Raw genomic sequence first — 16,729 nt, 5'->3', positions numbered from 1 at the left:
AAAAAAAAAAAGGAAAATCCATTGATATTTGAGATTATTTCTCTTCAAAGTCTGATGTGTATTTACAACGGCGGGACATTTCCTTCCATTTGAATGCCAAATTTTCATCCAAAATCCTTGATCTGTGTTTAGATGTTATAAAATCTTCATTTGAAAGAGCAGATTGTTCTGCTTCATTTGAAAGAGCAGGTTGTTCCAAACACACTTAAAAGTTTTCCAGTAACTAAATTGAGTATTAGTTATTAAAATTAATTAAAATATAAAATTCACTTTTCCTTAATCACACTAGCCACATTTCACAAGCTCATTTCTAGTGGCTGCTGTGTTGGGTGTTGGAACCCCAGAGCTGCTTTGTTCTGGGGGCTTGGGATCTTCCTACTGGAGCTGGCTTCCCTGTGAAGTCTGTGTTTCCCTTTCTAGAGAGGGAAGACAGCACTGAGAGAATGCACCCACCTGTCGTGTCAGCACTGTCGGGTAGGAGTGTACAGCTTGGAAGTTGATGGGCCTGGACTCGGGCATGAGCCCGTCTGATTCCAGAGGTCATCCCCCTGTCCTCTGTCACATCCATTCATGGTGTATTTCATTGGGCCTTGGTATTGCCAAGACACGGTGCTCAGCCCTGGGGATTGGGGGTTATCCAAAACAGTCACACCCTTGATTTCATGGAGATAGTGGCCAATGGCACAAAAACATGAACAAATAGGGCACTATGGAAGATGGAAGTGATAATCAGGGAACCTGATTTCCACAAGCCTTGCTGTCCTCTGCCTTGGGCAGGGCAGGGGGAGATCAGTGGCGACAATTCCCACAGCAGCCTTTTTTCTTTTCTTTTTTTTTCTTTGAGACAGAGTTTTGCTCTTGTTGTCCAGGCTGGAGTGCAAGGGTGCAATCTAGGCTCACTGCAACCTCTGCCTCCCTGGTTCAAGCGATTCTGCTGCCTCAGCCTCCTGAGTAGCTGGGATTACAGGCATGTGCCACCATGCCCGGCTAATTTGTATTATTAGTAGAGACAGGGTTTCTCCATGTTGGTCAGGCTGATCTCGAACTCCTGACCTCAGGTGATCTGCCCGCCTCAGCCTCCCAAAGTGCTGGGATTACAGGTGTGAGCCTCCGTGCCCGGCCTCCCCGGCAATCATTTTTAACCTTGTATGTTACAGTGGAAAATCAGTTTGCTTCAAAGGCAATTCTCACAGGTGGTGCTGGGTAGGAGGACCATTGTTTTGCAAATGTAAGGGTCTGCTTTGTGTCTGGCATTGTCGTAGTTGTGATTTTTTAAAGTATGTTATTAGACTCTAGAGGACTTAAAAATTGACGTAGCAAGGCTTGCTTTCACGGGGCTCACCCCGTTAGGGGAGTGGGGCTCACTGTGTCTGAGCTGATGTTTACTGGGGAGGCCGTGTGGATTGGGGGTAGGTTCACTGTCAGAGACTAGAAGTCTCTGACCTCCTCGAGCTCTCACACTCAGGGTGCTGGGCCTGGTGACCTCCTGGGGCCTTTTCACTATGAATTAGAAGAGGGGTGGGGGGAGTTGTCCCTGGAGCATTTGGTGTTTCTTGTTTGTTGGTCTGTTTTTAAGCACTAAAACCCTTAAAAGTGTTTTTCATGTAATGCTAAAAGTAGTGCTTCCCCTTAATCTGTGTTGGCTGGCCCAGTTGCCACTCTAAATTCAGAAGAGGAGAGTGACCCTCCAACCTACAAGGATGCCTTCCCTCCACTTCCTGAGAAAGCTGCTTGCCTGGAAAGTGCCCAGGAACCTGCTGGAGCCTGGGGAAACAAGATCCGGCCCATCAAGGCTTCTGTCATCACTCAGGTAGAAACACCATTCTTTCTTTCCTTTAAAAATTTTATCATGCAACATGTCCATGTAAATGTTTTAATTTTTTTGTTTTGTTTTGTTTTTGAGGCAGAGTCTCGCTCTGTCACGCAGGCTGGAGTGCAGTGGCACGATCTCGGCTCACTGCAAGCTCCGCCTCCCAGGTTCACGCCATTCTCCTGCCTCAACCTCCCAAGTAGCTGGGACCCTAGGCGCCCGCCACCACACCCGGCTAATTTTTGTATTTTTAGTAGAGACAGGGTTTCACCATGTTAACCAGGGTGGTCTTGATCTCCTGACCTCGTGATCCGCCCTCTTCGGCCTCCCAAAGTGCTGAGATTACAGGCATGAGCCACGGCGCCCAGCCAATTTTTAAAATTTTTAAAAATTCATTGCTATTCTTTCTTAACCTATCCTTCCAAGCATAGAGTTTCTGAACATGCAAGATTGAGAATGCTTTGAGTAGCTAAAGGGAGAAGGCCTTCACGTTAAATCATCCCCCATCCCAGAGATGTTTCTGTCGACCACTTGTCTCGTGTCCACCCTGGATACTAGCACTCAGCAGGACTGGCACGTGGTTGTTTGCAGGCAGTGTTTGTCAGATGAATGGGTCCTGTTTTCTGTTCTCTATTCATCGTCCCACTTTCTTGAAGCAGTTAACCAGTTTCCTGGTTTTCGTTGGCTTCACTAGCCCTTCTCTCTGCTACCTGAATTTGAGATGTTGGTGAGTTTCAAAACTTTTATATAAACTCATATCTTCTGGTCATGGTGGAAAATTATCATCTCTCTGCCAGTGTTGTCCCTGAAATTAGGCTCATAAACAGCTGCATCCCAGTCCTTCCATTCTCACCTGTCTGCTATCTTGTTAGTGGTTTTGTTAAATGTACCGCAGTCTGCTTGGTGACTGTGGTCTCAAACCAGGGTAGTTGATCCCCTTGCTTCTACGTTGTCCCTCCTCAGTTCTTCTCCATAAAGCAACGGGAGGGACCCTGCGCCATCAAGCAGAATATGCCTCCTGCTGAAACCCTGTGTTGACTTTTACTCCGGGTGGGATGGGTGATCCTCTGAACTGTGCCCCTCTGGTGTGCTCATCAGGTGCCCCATCTACCTCCTCGGCTTTCCTGCCTGTATACCCGTAGTTCCCTCACCTCTTAGCATGGATAGCTGCCTCGTGCTTCAGGAAGGTGTTTCCTGGCCGTCCCCAGGCTCCACCTCCCACTTTCTCTCAAACTCTCTTCCCCCTGTTGATTTCATCACAGCACTTGCTAGCTGCCTCATCCATTTGTGCCGCCAATGTAGTTCTCTCCTCCTTAGGATGCCAGCCTCTTGACCTTGGCACTTTCTCCATGTCTTTCAGCTGCTTTATCCCAGGGCTTCGAGCAGTGCCTGTGGGCAGGGTGGGGCTACTTTGTGAGTGGATGGTGATGAACACATGTTCTTTACTCCCTGTCTGTTGGCTTTCTTTTAATCTCTTAACCTTCCCTTTTTTGATCTTTTTTGAACAGGTGTTCCATGTACCCCTGGAGGAGAGAAAATATAAGGATATGAACCAATTTGGAGAAGGTGAACAAGCAAAAATCTGCCTTGAGATCATGCAGAGAACCGGTGCTCACTTGGAGCTGTCTTTGGCCAAAGACCAAGGCCTCTCCATCATGGTGTCAGGAAAGCTGGATGCTGTCATGAAAGCTCGGAAGGACATTGTTGCTAGACTGCAGACTCAGGTGGGTAGCCTGAGGCCTACTTCTCCCCAGTGACTGTGTACCCATTCCATTACTCCTGATGCAGGCTAGAACTTCACTGGACCCTTCTGCCAGTGGGACAGTTCAATCTTTCGGAGGTGGGACAGCAACATTCAGAGTCCTCTGGCATTTTTAGTGGAAAAGACTCACTAAACTAATAATAGAACTGGGACACTTACCATTTTTGCTCTTTGAGTGAATGAACTTGAAAGTAATAATAATTTTTTTTGTTTTAAGAGACAAAGTCTCACTTTGTTGTCCAGGCTCTTGTGCAGTGGCACTTCACAGGTGTGGTTACAGTACACTGTGGCCTTGAGCTCCTGGGCTCAGGCAGTCCCCCTCCTAGCCTCCCAGTTAGCTGGGATTACAGGCACACCACCACATCTGGCCAAATTGAAAATTAGAAGCTTGTCCCAGAGTTTGAGACACTTAAAAGAAACTGGGCTTGCTGAGTGGTGAAGATGGTGGTCCCCATTGCTTTGCTGGTGTGTTCATTGACTACATGTTAATAGGCCCCAGATTTAGGAGATTACAAGTTCAAATTATATTTTAAGCCACTTTCCTAGTACTTGGACTTTATTGAAGAACATTTGTAATAAGCAAATCTCTGATGCATTTCTCCCTAACTGGCAGCTCTTAAAGACCAAGAAAAATGTAAACTATCTTATTAAAATGTTGCATGACTGCTGTTGTACTGCATAGGCTTATTTAGGAATGGGGGTTCTTCCCATCTGCTACTGAGTCTCCTTGATCTTGTGGGAGCTGGATCTGGAGCACGGTGGTTGGACGGTGGGGATCTGATGGGAGAGGGGCCGAGGGGTAGGAGCGCAGGGCGTAGCCAGGAGGTGAGGCAGGGGAATGCTGCCTGATGCAGGTCCAGCTGTGCCACTTAATCACATGGGGGCATCGCGACAGTCCCCAACCCCAGCTGGCTTCATGGAGTGTTAAGTGTTAGGAAGGTGAAAGTGTTGCTTGTAATTGCCCAGCATTGTGGCCAGTGCATAATAGGCTCTGAAAGTTTTGCTGGTGTCTGCCAGTCAGTGGATATTTGAGCCTCTGTTTTGTAATGAACACTGCAGGGGAAAGGGCCACTTCACTGAATATATGGATCAGAATGAAGACATTCACCCTTGACACTCTCTCCTGCTCCTCGATTATCTTAAAACAAATCCCAGATACATTATTGTGCCTTACTTCGGGGAGTCCCGTTTTTATGTATACATATGTGTAGTCATTCTGCTCTTAACTCATGTAGTCATATTGATAGTGGTTTCTTAATATTATACCTGTGTTTAACCCAGTCTGTGTTGGACTTTCTTCATCATCTCAAAGATGTTTCTTCCAGTTGGTCTGTTCAAGTCATTGTCCATACAAGGTCCCAGTGTTGCAGTTGATTATAGAGTCCTAGGTCTCTTCTCATTCTTTAACAGTGCTTAACACTGTAACAGTCCCTCCTACCCGCCCCCCTTTTTTTTTTTTGAGACAGGATCTCATTTTGTTGCCCAGGCTGGAGTGCGGTGGTGCAGACACAGCTCACGGCAGCCTTGACCTCCTGGGCTCAAGTGATCCTCCTGACTCAGCCCTTCAAGTAGTTGAGACTGCAGGCATGCACCATCAGGCCTGGCTTTTTTTTTTTTTTTTTTTTTTTGGCAGGTACGAGTTTTCACCATGTTGCCCAGGCTGGTCTTGAACTCCTAGGCTCAAATGATCCACCCACTTCAGCCTCCCAAAGTGTTGGAATTACAGACATGAGCCACCATGCCCAGCCAGTCCTCCCTTTTTTTAATGCCATTGATTATTGGGGACTGTGGGTGTTTGGTTTGTTCTGCTAGTCACTGATTATTTTTGGTGAACTGGTATTAGATCTCTAGGGGCTTGGTTACTTCCGCAGTCAGCTTGTTTGGCAAGAAGACCCTGTAGGTGGTGCTCAGTCCGTGCTGTGATTGCTGGTTGTTCTGCTTGTACTGATTTTGAGATTGATCAGTAGGCTTAGGTCTGGGTCTTCCCTTGTAAAGTTCCCTATCAGTGGTTTGTGTAATCGTTTTACTATCAGTTGGTGGTTGCTGCCCAAATTCGTTAAGGGTTGCAAATTATGCTTTTCTAATTCTCTCCCTGCTCATACATTAGTTGATAATTCTTGTAAAGAAGAATTTTTCTTTATCAGCAGTTGAGTGGGAAGTGCCAGATAAATAATTGATTCTTTGGCACTCCAGCGACTTCAGTGTTGATCAGTGACTCTTTTAGTGTCATTATGAACTCAGGCATTGTCCGTCATTCTTCATGCTGGAGATGCTCCATCTTTGGCCAGTGGGTCCCCTCCTTTCAGTTTTGTTCCCTGCAGCTTTCTCTCATGACCCATTAATATCAATAACTTCTGGCCAGGCGTGGTGGCTCATGCCTATAATCCCCAGCACTTCGGGAGGCCAAGGCGGGCAGATCACCTCAGGTCAGGAGTTTGAGACCAGCCTGTCCAATATGGCGAAACCCCATCTCTACTAAAAATACAAAAAAAAAATTAGCCAGGCATGGTGGTGCACGCTTGTAATCCCAGCTACTCAGGAGACTGAGGCAGGAGAATCACTTGAACCCGGGAGGCAGAGGTTGCACTGAGCTGAGATCGCGCCACTGCACTCCAGCCTGGGCAACTGAGCAAGACTCTGCCTCAAAAATAAATAAATAAATAACTTCTTAATTTCTAACACAGAAAGATGCCTCAGGCTAATCTTACATATTTCCTTCCACAGACCTTGAGTCAGCTATTTCTCTATGAACTCTGAACCTTTTGAGTAGGAAATTGCAGTTGGAGACTCCAGTCTCCATAGCTGGACATGGCGACTAGGTTGTCAAGAGCTTCTAGGCTTTTTCAGAAGACAGAGCTAGGAAAATTGTGCTTTTAAGAAAGGCAAATCAGGCGGTGGGTCTCACACCTGTAATCCTAGCACTTCGGGAGGCCAAGGTGAGCAGATTGCATGAGCCCAGGAATTTGAGACCAGCTTGGGCAACGTGGCCAGACCCCATCTCTACAAAAAATAGCTGGGTGTGGTGGCGCTCACCTGTAATCCCAGCTACTTAGAAGTCTAAGGAGAAAGGATTGTTTGAGCCTGGGAGGTGGAGGCTTCTGTGAGCGGTGTGTGCACCACCGCAACCCAGCCTAGGTGACAGAGTGAGAGCCTATCTCAAAAAAGGAAAATCATGAGTTCAAAATGACTTGAAGTAATTCTTTTTTTCTGAGTTTTCCTGTCATCTTGATATAGTTAGATACATTTGTTTCCATTTATTGTCAATTTTTAAAAAGTATTTCAACATTTATATGCTTGCAAAGTCAACGTTATATAATAAAGTATATTTATTTATATAAATTAGAGAAATTTCCCTAGCCTGTTACCTTCACCCTGCTCCCTCCCCGCCTCTGTAGGCGGCCATTCCTGGTCCTGGTTTATGCTTTGTTGTTTGTTATTTGAGAACAGAAGCAAAATACAGCTTGCCATACGCCCTGTTCTATCCTTGCTTTTTTTCTTTTATTATTGTTTGGAGGTGTCTGCATATCAGTAAGTAGTGATTTTTCTCATTTCTTTATTCAGAAGTGTAATACTCTGTGGGTATACTGTAATTTACCCAGGCTCTCCTACTGATGGACATTTGGGTAGTTTCCAGACTTTAGCTGTTACAAATTATTTTACAGTAAAAATCGTGTGCATATGCTATTTCCTATTTTACCCAGTGTATCCTGGGATATATTCCTAGAAGTGAGATGGCTGGGTCAGAGGGTGGCTGCATATGGAATTGTGCCATCTGATGCTAAATTTCCTTCCTTAGGAGTTAGTGTTTTGCAGTCTCATCAGCACTATGCAGGAGCCAGGCTCATCACATTCTTGGGTTTTAGCCACTGAGAGAGGCAACCAAATATACTTTTAATTTGCATTTTTCTGATGAGCAAGATTGAGCACCTTTTCAATATATGAGGACCACTTGCATTTTTTATTATCTTGAGTCATTGTTAGGAAAGTTTTTTCACTATCAGGTCCTAAGAAAGTTTATATTTTCTTCTGCTGCTTGTAAATGTGTTCTTACATTTCAGTTTCTGATCTATTTGGAATTTATTGCAAATAGGGTTGAGGCACTGATGAAGTTTCACCTTTTTCCATATGGCTTTCGAGTTGTCAGCACTATTTTTTTGTTTTGTTTTGTTTTAACACAGGGTCTCAGCCTGCCACATACGCTGAAGTGCCATGGCGTGATCACGGCTCACCAGAGCCTCAACCTCCTGGGCTTAGGCAGTCCTCCTGCCTCCACCACCCCAGTAGCTGGGACCACAGGCACATGTCACCATGGCCAGCTATTTTTTTTCCTTTTTGAGACAGAGTCTCGCTCTGTCATCCAGGCTGGAGTGCAGTGGCGCAATCTCGGCTCACTGCAAGCTCCGCCTCCTGGGTTCACGCCATTGTCCTGCCTCAGCCTCCCAAGTAGCTGGGACTACAGGCACCTGCCACCTCGCCCAACTAATTTTTTGTATTTTTAGTAGAGATGGGGTTTCACTGTGTTAGCCAGGATGGTCTCAATCTCCTGACCTCATGATCCGCCCTCCTCAGCCTCCCAAAGTGCTGGGATTACAGGCATGAGCCACTGTGCCTGGCCTTGGCCAGCTGATTTTTAAAATTTTTGTAGAAGTGAGGTCTCACCATGTCGTCCAGGCTGATCTTGGACTCCTAGGCTCAAACAATCCTCTCACCTCAGCCTCCCAGAGTGCTGGGATTACAGGCATGCCATCACCATCTTGAAAAGACATTTTGCTCCATTGGGCTTGAGTGGCTGCTTTTATCATGTGCTAGGTGTTTATATTAACTTAGGTCTGTTTCTGGGTTTTCAGTTCAGACCAGCAGGTCTGTCTTTCCATATACTGATATTTCCTATGTTAATGATAATGGTTTCATGTTTAATGTCTAGGACCACTGTTAACACCTCCACCCTGCACTATTCTTTTTCAGGGTTTTCTGGTTTATTTTTGTTTGTTCTGTGTTACAACCTTTATAATCAGCTGTTTGAAATTGTATTAATATTTTAAAGTTAATTGGGATAACTGCCATCTACTTAAACCTTCTTTTACCTCTTTTAAGGAGTGTTTTCTAGTTTCTAATGCACATACTTCGCCTTGTGTTGCACTTTATGTCTAGCTTTCTTCCTGTCCTTTTTTTCTTTTGTCCTTTTTTCTATTAGAAACACATCTTTTGGCCAGGCGCAGTGGCTCACACCTGCAATCCCAGCACTTTGGGAGGCCGAAGTGGGTGGATCACGAGGTCAGGAGTTCGAGACCATCCTGGCCAACATGGTGAAACCTTGTCTCTACTAAAAATATAAAAATTAGCCGGGCGTGGTGGCACACGCCTGTAGTCCCGGCTACTCGGGAGGCTGAGGCAGGAGAATCCCTTGAATCTGGGAGGTGGAGGTTACAGTGAGCTAAGATCACGCCATTGCACTCCAGCCTGGCGACAGAGCGAGACTCCGTCTCAAAAAAAAAAAAGAAACGCATTTCTGTCATTACATCTTCCAAGTAGTTGTTGTTTGTGGAAGTTAATGTTGTTAACTTCTGGATTTCAGTCTTTTCTCCCTGCTATTCATAGAATTTAACCCAGCAGTTTTTTCAGGGTTTCTGGATATGCAGTCATGCTTCTTCCTGTCCAGCTTCTGTGGATGTGAACTGTTGCCTCCCTTTGTGGGTGTATTTTCCAGTGGATGTTTAGTAGTGCGGATACACTTGAACTTACGCTAGGCTGGGAGTCAGGGCAATCTTCCCCAAGCATGTGATGTGTAAGCTCACGCTGTTCTAATGGATGGGTTGGGGCTGGTGGGCAAGAATAAGCAAAGATGATGTTTCTGTCAGAATGTCTTGGAAAAATACGCTCCTTCAGATCCTACAAATACTCTTGTTTTCCTTGATTCTCTTCTTGCTGTAGGCCTCAGCAACTGTTGCCATTCCCAAAGAACACCATCGCTTTGTTATTGGCAAAAATGGAGAGAAACTGCAAGACTTGGAGCTAAAAACTGCAACCAAAATCCAGATCCCACGTCCAGATGACCCCAGCAATCAGATCAAGATCACCGGCACCAAAGAGGGCATCGAGAAAGCTCGCCACGAAGTCTTACTCATCTCTGCCGAGCAGGTGAGGCCTGCGTGAGTGCCTCGTGCCCCTGCCTGCCTCCTTGTGCAGACCTTACTCCCTCATGGGTTGCCGTGTCCAGTGTGGACGTAAAGGCATAAGGTGGTGGGGGTGGAGGGCTTGACTCCAACCCTGAGAAGCCCTGTCTGTCCCCAGTTTGTTTTCAGAGGCCTGTTCTCATCAGGTCATCCCTTCCTTTCCAGGACAAACGTGCTGTGGAGAGGCTAGAAGTAGAAAAGGCATTCCACCCCTTCATCGCTGGGCCGTATAATAGACTGGTCGGCGAGATCATGCAAGAGACAGGGACACGCATCAACATCCCCCCACCCAGCGTGAACCGGACAGAGATTGTCTTCACTGGAGAGAAGGAGCAGTTGGCTCAGGCCGTGGCTCGCATCAAGAAGATTTATGAGGAGAAGGTACGCGATTTAGAGGAGGCAAATCCCCATGGGCAGGAATAGAAACTAGGATTTGGGTCTGGAGATTCAGTTAAGGCCTGGCTCAGCCCCTTATCTTTTTGTCCTTGATGAAGATGCTTATTGTCTCTACACTAGAGTGGCCCGTGTGAGATTGGTGCCCGCCCGTCCCTTGCTGTTGAGCATCTGCAGGCCGGTTGTCTTTGCCGTCCTGGGCCTCTGGCTGTGCTGACATGCTGCCAGCTGGGCTGCCCCAGGTCAGACGCACAACCCAGACTTGTTCACGTCTTAGATTAAGCTGTTAGCTCCGCTTAGTGAACTTTGAGATCTGAAACGGGTTCCTTAATTGAGGGAAAGGATTGGGTGTTTTGCAGTGTTCAAGGACGAAGTTATCAGCCGGCGGGTGACTATTCTAGGGAAAATCCAGTCTTGAGCAGTGAAGTTGGTGGGGATTGGCTAGTCCTAATCACTGTTGTTCACTTCTTGGGATCAGCATCTGTAGTCTGGGCCACTTTGGCTTGCTTTCTGCAGCAGTGGCCGTGCCCACCTGCCCGCTTCCCACACCTTTCCCTTTGACTGCCCCTTATGGTGCTCTTATTTAGAAAAAGAAGACTACAACCATTGCAGTGGAAGTGAAGAAATCCCAGCACAAGTATGTCATCGGGCCCAAGGGCAATTCATTGCAGGAGATCCTTGAGAGAACTGGAGTTTCCGTTGAGATCCCGCCCTCAGACAGCATCTCTGAGACTGTAATACTTCGAGGCGAACCTGAAAAGTTAGGTCAGGCGTTGACTGAAGTCTATGCCAAGGTAACTGCCTCTGAGCATGAAATGTGTCTCCTCTGAGTGGAGTCCGCGGGGCCTTCATGGATGAGCTCTCGATTTGTAAATCCTGGGGCCTGGACACAGTGCAGGTGCCCAGGTTTGGGGAGTGCGCGTCTCTGAGCCCCAGGTGAGCAGCCTGGCTTTCACTGTGACGTGACCTTGAGCTCTGCAAACCCATGGCTGTTTTCCCGTTTTCTTAGGCCAATAGCTTCACCGTCTCCTCTGTCGCCGCCCCTTCCTGGCTTCACCGTTTCATCATTGGCAAGAAAGGGCAGAACCTGGCCAAAATCACTCAGCAGATGCCAAAGGTAAGGACGCGTTTTTCACCTGTTGTATTGAATTTGTCTTGTTTTCTGTCTGTTTCTGACATTGCTTTGGACCTTTGTACTGTGGATGCCCTTGAAAACTGGTGTATTTTTCTGAATTAACTGGCCTGTTTGACATGGTCAACTTCCATGTTAGCTGAAGAACAGCAGAATAAATGTCTGTAGATGTCTGTACCATCCTTCTAGTCTTTAACCAGAGAGGACTGTGTGTTACTAGGTTTCATAAGTATCTTAGGAAACATGTCATTTAGTAATTTTGGTGAAATAACTTCATAGTCGTTTGAAGAGCAGAACTTGTATACAAATTGTATTAAGAGTGAATTTAAAGCTTTCTCAGTTTACCAAAGGAGATTGTAGCATCCAGAAAACATGAACAAAAAAGAAATACCAGAGAATCCAACCATCATATTTAATTCCTGTTTTGTTTAAAATTTGTTTCCAGTTAATGTTACAGTCCTTTTTAAAAATAAAATTTTTTTTATTTTATTCCTTCTTTTTAGTGACAAAGCCTCACTCTGTCACCCAAGCTGGGGTGCAGTGGCGTGATCATAGCTCACTGCAGCCTTGAACTCATGGCTCAAGTGATCCACTCATCTCAGCTTCACAAGTAGCTGGCACTACAGGCGCGCACCACCATCCCAGGCTAGTTTTTGTGGAGGCAGGGTCTTGCTGTGTTGCCCAGGCTGATCTCGAACTCTTGGGCTCAAGTAGTCCTCCTGCCTCAGCCTCTCAAAAAGTTGAGGTTATGGGTGTGAGTCACTGTGCCCAGCCCCTTTTCCTTCTTATAGCTTCATATAAGGACCAGTCTCCCTCCCTTAACTCCTTACCTGGAGGGTAATAAACCAGGAAAGCTGGCAGCCTCGTTTACGTCGAGCAAGTCACTTTGCCACCTTGGTGCAGCTGTACTAGTTTTAAAATTCCATCCGTGCCCTGTCTCATTCTTCATGCGACTGAAGAGGACCAGGCCTTGTAAAAGTTCAGATGATGCATGAGCATCTCGCATGCTTTATGTTAGTGGCTTCTGTGGAGCAAACCGTGTTCTCAGTGAAAGGCAAGATTATTCGGCCACAGTGTTGAGTTTCCTGATTATGGCTCCCTAACCCTGCCTTTCAACTTTGCTTGATGTTTGTGTATATATCCCTCCCTCCCTAACATATACATGAGGCAATTTGGGATCAGAAGCCACTCCCAAGAGAGCACCCGTGGGCTCCCTGAGGACCAGCAATTGCACACTGGGAGCTGAGGGGCTGCAGCTGGGCCATTCTGTTTTAGCCATCTCTTTTTGTGTGGTTTTGGTGTGGTAGGTTCACATCGAGTTCACAGAGGGCGAAGACAAGATCACCTTGGAGGGCCCTACAGAGGATGTCAATGTGGCCCAGGAACAGATAGAAGGCATGGTCAAAGATTTGGTAAGGTGCCCTTTGGAATGTTGTGTGTGCTGGTGACAAGGGAGGCTCTGAGTTGGGCATGGGTGGTCATCTCTCGGTGACATCCCACATGGCTGGGCACAGGCACCCAGGGCATCCTAGCTAGGTGAGTACTAAGTTCTGAAACAACTAGAAGCTGGCTGAAGTCCTGGAATAATTGTGGGTAGAGGAAACTTTATTTTGAAGAAGGCATCTTTCAGGGGAGACACAGGGGCAGTCTCCAACAATTCCTGACAGCTGAGTGGTCAGAAAAGGCAACCGTGGAGACTGCCGGGTGTTGGTTCAGCTCATTGATCAAGTAACTGGGCCCATCCATGGACCTCTGTGCCTCCTGCAGATTAACCGGATGGACTACGTGGAGATCAACATCGACCACAAGTTCCACAGGCACCTCATTGGGAAGAGCGGCGCCAACAGTGAGTGAGGCTGTCTGTTGCAGTGGGGCCAGTGTGCCCTGAGACCCTTGTTGGGGTGTCAGGTGTGAGAACTAGGACATTTGTGCAGACAGTCCAGGCCCAGTGCTACCTGTAATGGGAGTTTCAGACTTTACATTCTCCTGCCTGCGGGAAGAGGCCACTTTTCCTTTGCCCCTTGGTGCAGTGGTTGGATTAGAGCTGTTGGCCAGTGGGTGAATTGTCACTTTTGGAACTCCATCTAAGCCCTCCGCAAGTAACCCACAGGGGCCATGTTGAAGGCACGCCCAAGGGCAGCGTCCTCTGTATTTCAGTCAGACCTGCTACGTTAGCCTCACATCAGTGTTTGTAGTACCCATGCCTTCTGAACATGGAAACTGCTGATCTGGAACTCACTGAAGCGTAAAAAAGGTCTAGATTTGAGCCCAAGTAAAAACAACATGGGGAGGGATACTTTTTTTCTTTTTGAGACAGGGTCTCGCTCTGTCACCCAGGCTGGAGTGCAGTGGCGTGATCTCAACTCACTACGACCTCTGCCTACCGGGCTCAAGCAATTCTGCCTCAGCCTCCTGTGTAGCTGGGACTACAGGCGCATACCACCACTTGCAGCTAATTTTGTTTGTTTGTTTATTTGTTTGTTTGGAGACGGAGTCTTGCTCTGTTGCCCGGGCTGGAGTGCAGTGGTGCCATCTCGGTTCACTGCAAGCTCCGCCTGCCGGATTCACACCATTCTCCTGCCTCAGCCTCCCGAGTAGCTGGGACTGCAGGTGCCCGCCACCATGCCTGGCTAATTTTTTTTTGTATTTTTTGTAGAGGCGGGGTTTCACGGTGTTAGCCAGGATGGTCTCGATCTCCTGACCTCGTGATCTGCCCACCAGGGCCTCCCAAAGTGCTGGGATTACAGGCGTGAACCACCGCACCTGGCAATTTTTGTATTTTTAGAAGAGACGAGGTTTCACCGTGTTGGCCAGGCTGGTCTCAAATTCCTGGGCTCAGGTGATCTGCCCTCCTCAGCCTCCCGAGATGCTGGTATTAAAAGTGTGAGTCGGGCCAGGCACAGGGTGGAAGGTGAGAAGGCAAACACGTCCTCCATTCCTGGATAGTTCAGTGGATGAAGGAGCCTTTCCCAGGGAGTGGGACACTAACCTGCATCTCATGACTGATGTCCGTGTATCCGTTTTTGTTATGAGTAAACATAGGCTTGTCAGCTGTGCTGTGGCCTGTACAATGGTGAGCTCTCTGATGTCAGTATTACATTTTGTGGTCATTTTACGTGACAGGGACGAGAGTCTACAGGCACAAAGTGACATTTTTGCACACTGCTTGAACCATGCACACACCATAAACTTGCTTTTATGTTTTGTTTTGGTTTTGGCTAATCGTAGTGTTTATTTAGGCCTGACACAGTGGCTCTTGGCTGTAATTCCAGCATTTTGGGAGACCAAGGCAGGAGGATCACCTGAGCCCAGGAGTTAGAGATGAGCCTGGGCAACATAGTGAGACCCCCATCTCTACAAAAAAGAAAAATTTAGCCAGGCCTGTGGTCCCAGCTACTCAGGAGGCTGAGGCAGGAATATCACTTGAGCCCAGGAAGTCAAGGCTACAGTGAGCCGTGATCATACCATGCCACTGCATTTTAACCTGGGTGACAGAGCAAGACCTTGTCTCAAAACACATATATATGGAAGTACAGTAGTGTAATTCTAACATTAATTTCTAGTTTCTGCCCCCGAGAAATTGCGGAATATAGCGAGTCATGTCTGTTCTGATTTCTTCTCATGCAGTTCCTAACTCTCGTTTTCCTTCGTAATCTAAAAAAACCTGCTGCCCATCTCCCATGTCCTCTGCTTCTCTTGTCTTGTGTTGCTCCACCTGGAACAGCTGTATGTCCATGTCACCCTCCATCAGCGCATCGCCTCGTTGCTGCCTCTGCATGTGCATGTGTTCGGGATGGATGCACAAAAAGTCCTCCTGGTGGTCCTGCCAGCAAGCTGGGCCTTTACTGCACAGTGGGCAAGATTCCTGCCTTGTTTCCTGATGATGCGGCTTCTCCAGAGTTTGGGGGACCTGGAACTCTAACTTGGGGGTACTGGGTTCTATCCAGAGAGGCTGACAGCAGGAGGGTTTGCAACAGCACTTGTCTTGCAGACATAGTGAAGTGCTCAGTTCGAATCTGAGCCAACAGTAGATGGGGTCTCTGGGCAGCAGCATGGTCCCCGCAAGGCTCTTAGGCATCAGTGAGTGCTTTTGTGTGGAGTTAATGTGTGTGATTTTTTTAACTTGAGAATAGTAGTTTCCAGACTTACTGCACATTAGAAACACCTGGAATCTTTTAAGTATTCTGAAGCCCCAGCCATACCCCAGATGAGCTAAATCCCAGACTGAGTGGCCCCAACCATCAGTTACTTGAAGGTCTCGGGGCATTGCCAACTTGTGGTCGAGGCTGAGAGCCTGTCCTCCAGAACCCTTGTGATCCAGGTCAAGATCATAACTGGCCCCCATTCTAGACAAGGGAGATTCTTGTTTGGGAAGCTAAGCATCATTTTTGGTGAATGGGAATCACTGATAAGGTTATGTGGCCCTTTAGCCCCGTCCTGCCTAGTTGTTAGTCACTGGCAGAATGTTGTTGGTCTGTGTCCTAAATGTGTTTCCTTTTGTGTTCCTAAGTAAACAGAATCAAAGACCAGTACAAGGTGTCCGTGCGCATCCCTCCTGACAGTGAGAAGAGCAATTTGATCCGCATTGAGGGGGACCCACAGGGTGTGCAGCAGGCCAAGCGAGAGCTGCTGGAGCTTGCATCTCGCATGGTAAGTGCCGTGTCCGGGGCCTCTAGGAAGGCGCTGGCCTTGCGTCTGTTGGCTCCCTCTAAGGAGCAGCGTGTTGTGGTGTGCGGCCTTGGAGAATGGAAGTCAACAAATCCCACATTGCACTGGAACCGGATTTGACTCCCTGGGGCCACATTTCCTTTATCCTCCCCAGGTCACCTGCACGTCTTGTCCTCCATGGCTGTGTGCTGTGCTAGAAGGGCACAGAGACTGTGTGGCAGCGTCTTGGCCTTGGCCACACCCTGGGTTCTCAGATGCCTGGGTACCATCTCCAGAGATTGTGACAGACATTTCTGGATTCTCAAAGGCATCCCAGGTGGTTCTCATGTAAGGCCAAACTCGAGGATCACTGCAAACCTGAAGTGGGGGCTGTTGCTCTCTACCACCTGGCAGAAGCACTGCACTGCTCTGGGCTCCCCAACGTTTCGTACATGCTTATGCCAGCTGTGAGCACCCTTGCTTCTGTGAGTCAGATACCCACACTTGAAAGTCTCTGGGTGTCTTTGAGTATCCAGAGAGGTCAAAGACTGCGTGAGTGCCTGCAGCAGCCCTTTGGCCTGACTGTGTGAGGAACGTGCACCAGGGTTCCTGTCACTCGCTTAGGGGCTGCTTTGTTTGCCTCCCCCCAGTACCCCCATGAGGAGTCTCAAATTGGCAGACCTCTTTTATAGCGCTGAGCTGCAATCCAGGGTGTGATGCAGCCTCCCACTGCTTGTGGCCTTCCCGGTGCTCATTCCCCCATATCCCAGGTTCTCCTCTTAGCCTGGCCTCCAGCCCGGGTCCGTTGTCCT

General features: G+C 47.7%; 1 protein-coding gene across 3 annotated transcripts in view; it reads left to right on the top strand.

Annotated features, from left to right (window-relative positions):
* Positions 1-16,729, top strand: part of HDLBP (high density lipoprotein binding protein) — an 86,994-nt gene that overhangs the window by 50,660 nt on the left and 19,605 nt on the right. For all 3 annotated transcript variants that reach the window (XM_005574868.4, XM_015433111.3, XM_005574869.4), the window contains exons 4-12: positions 1,653-1,810; positions 3,319-3,534; positions 9,504-9,710; positions 9,911-10,126; positions 10,726-10,932; positions 11,148-11,255; positions 12,578-12,682; positions 13,038-13,116; positions 15,781-15,920. In XM_005574868.4, the coding sequence (XP_005574925.1) occupies positions 1,653-1,810; positions 3,319-3,534; positions 9,504-9,710; positions 9,911-10,126; positions 10,726-10,932; positions 11,148-11,255; positions 12,578-12,682; positions 13,038-13,116; positions 15,781-15,920 (1,436 nt within the window). The remainder of the gene's footprint in view (positions 1-1,652; positions 1,811-3,318; positions 3,535-9,503; positions 9,711-9,910; positions 10,127-10,725; positions 10,933-11,147; positions 11,256-12,577; positions 12,683-13,037; positions 13,117-15,780; positions 15,921-16,729) is intronic.

The sequence above is a fragment of the Macaca fascicularis genome, chromosome 12 (assembly GCF_037993035.2).
Source record: "Macaca fascicularis isolate 582-1 chromosome 12, T2T-MFA8v1.1".
Taxonomy (NCBI): Eukaryota; Metazoa; Chordata; class Mammalia; order Primates; family Cercopithecidae; genus Macaca; species Macaca fascicularis.
Note: the sequence above shows the minus strand (reverse complement) of the source record. Positions and strands in the feature narration are given on the sequence as shown.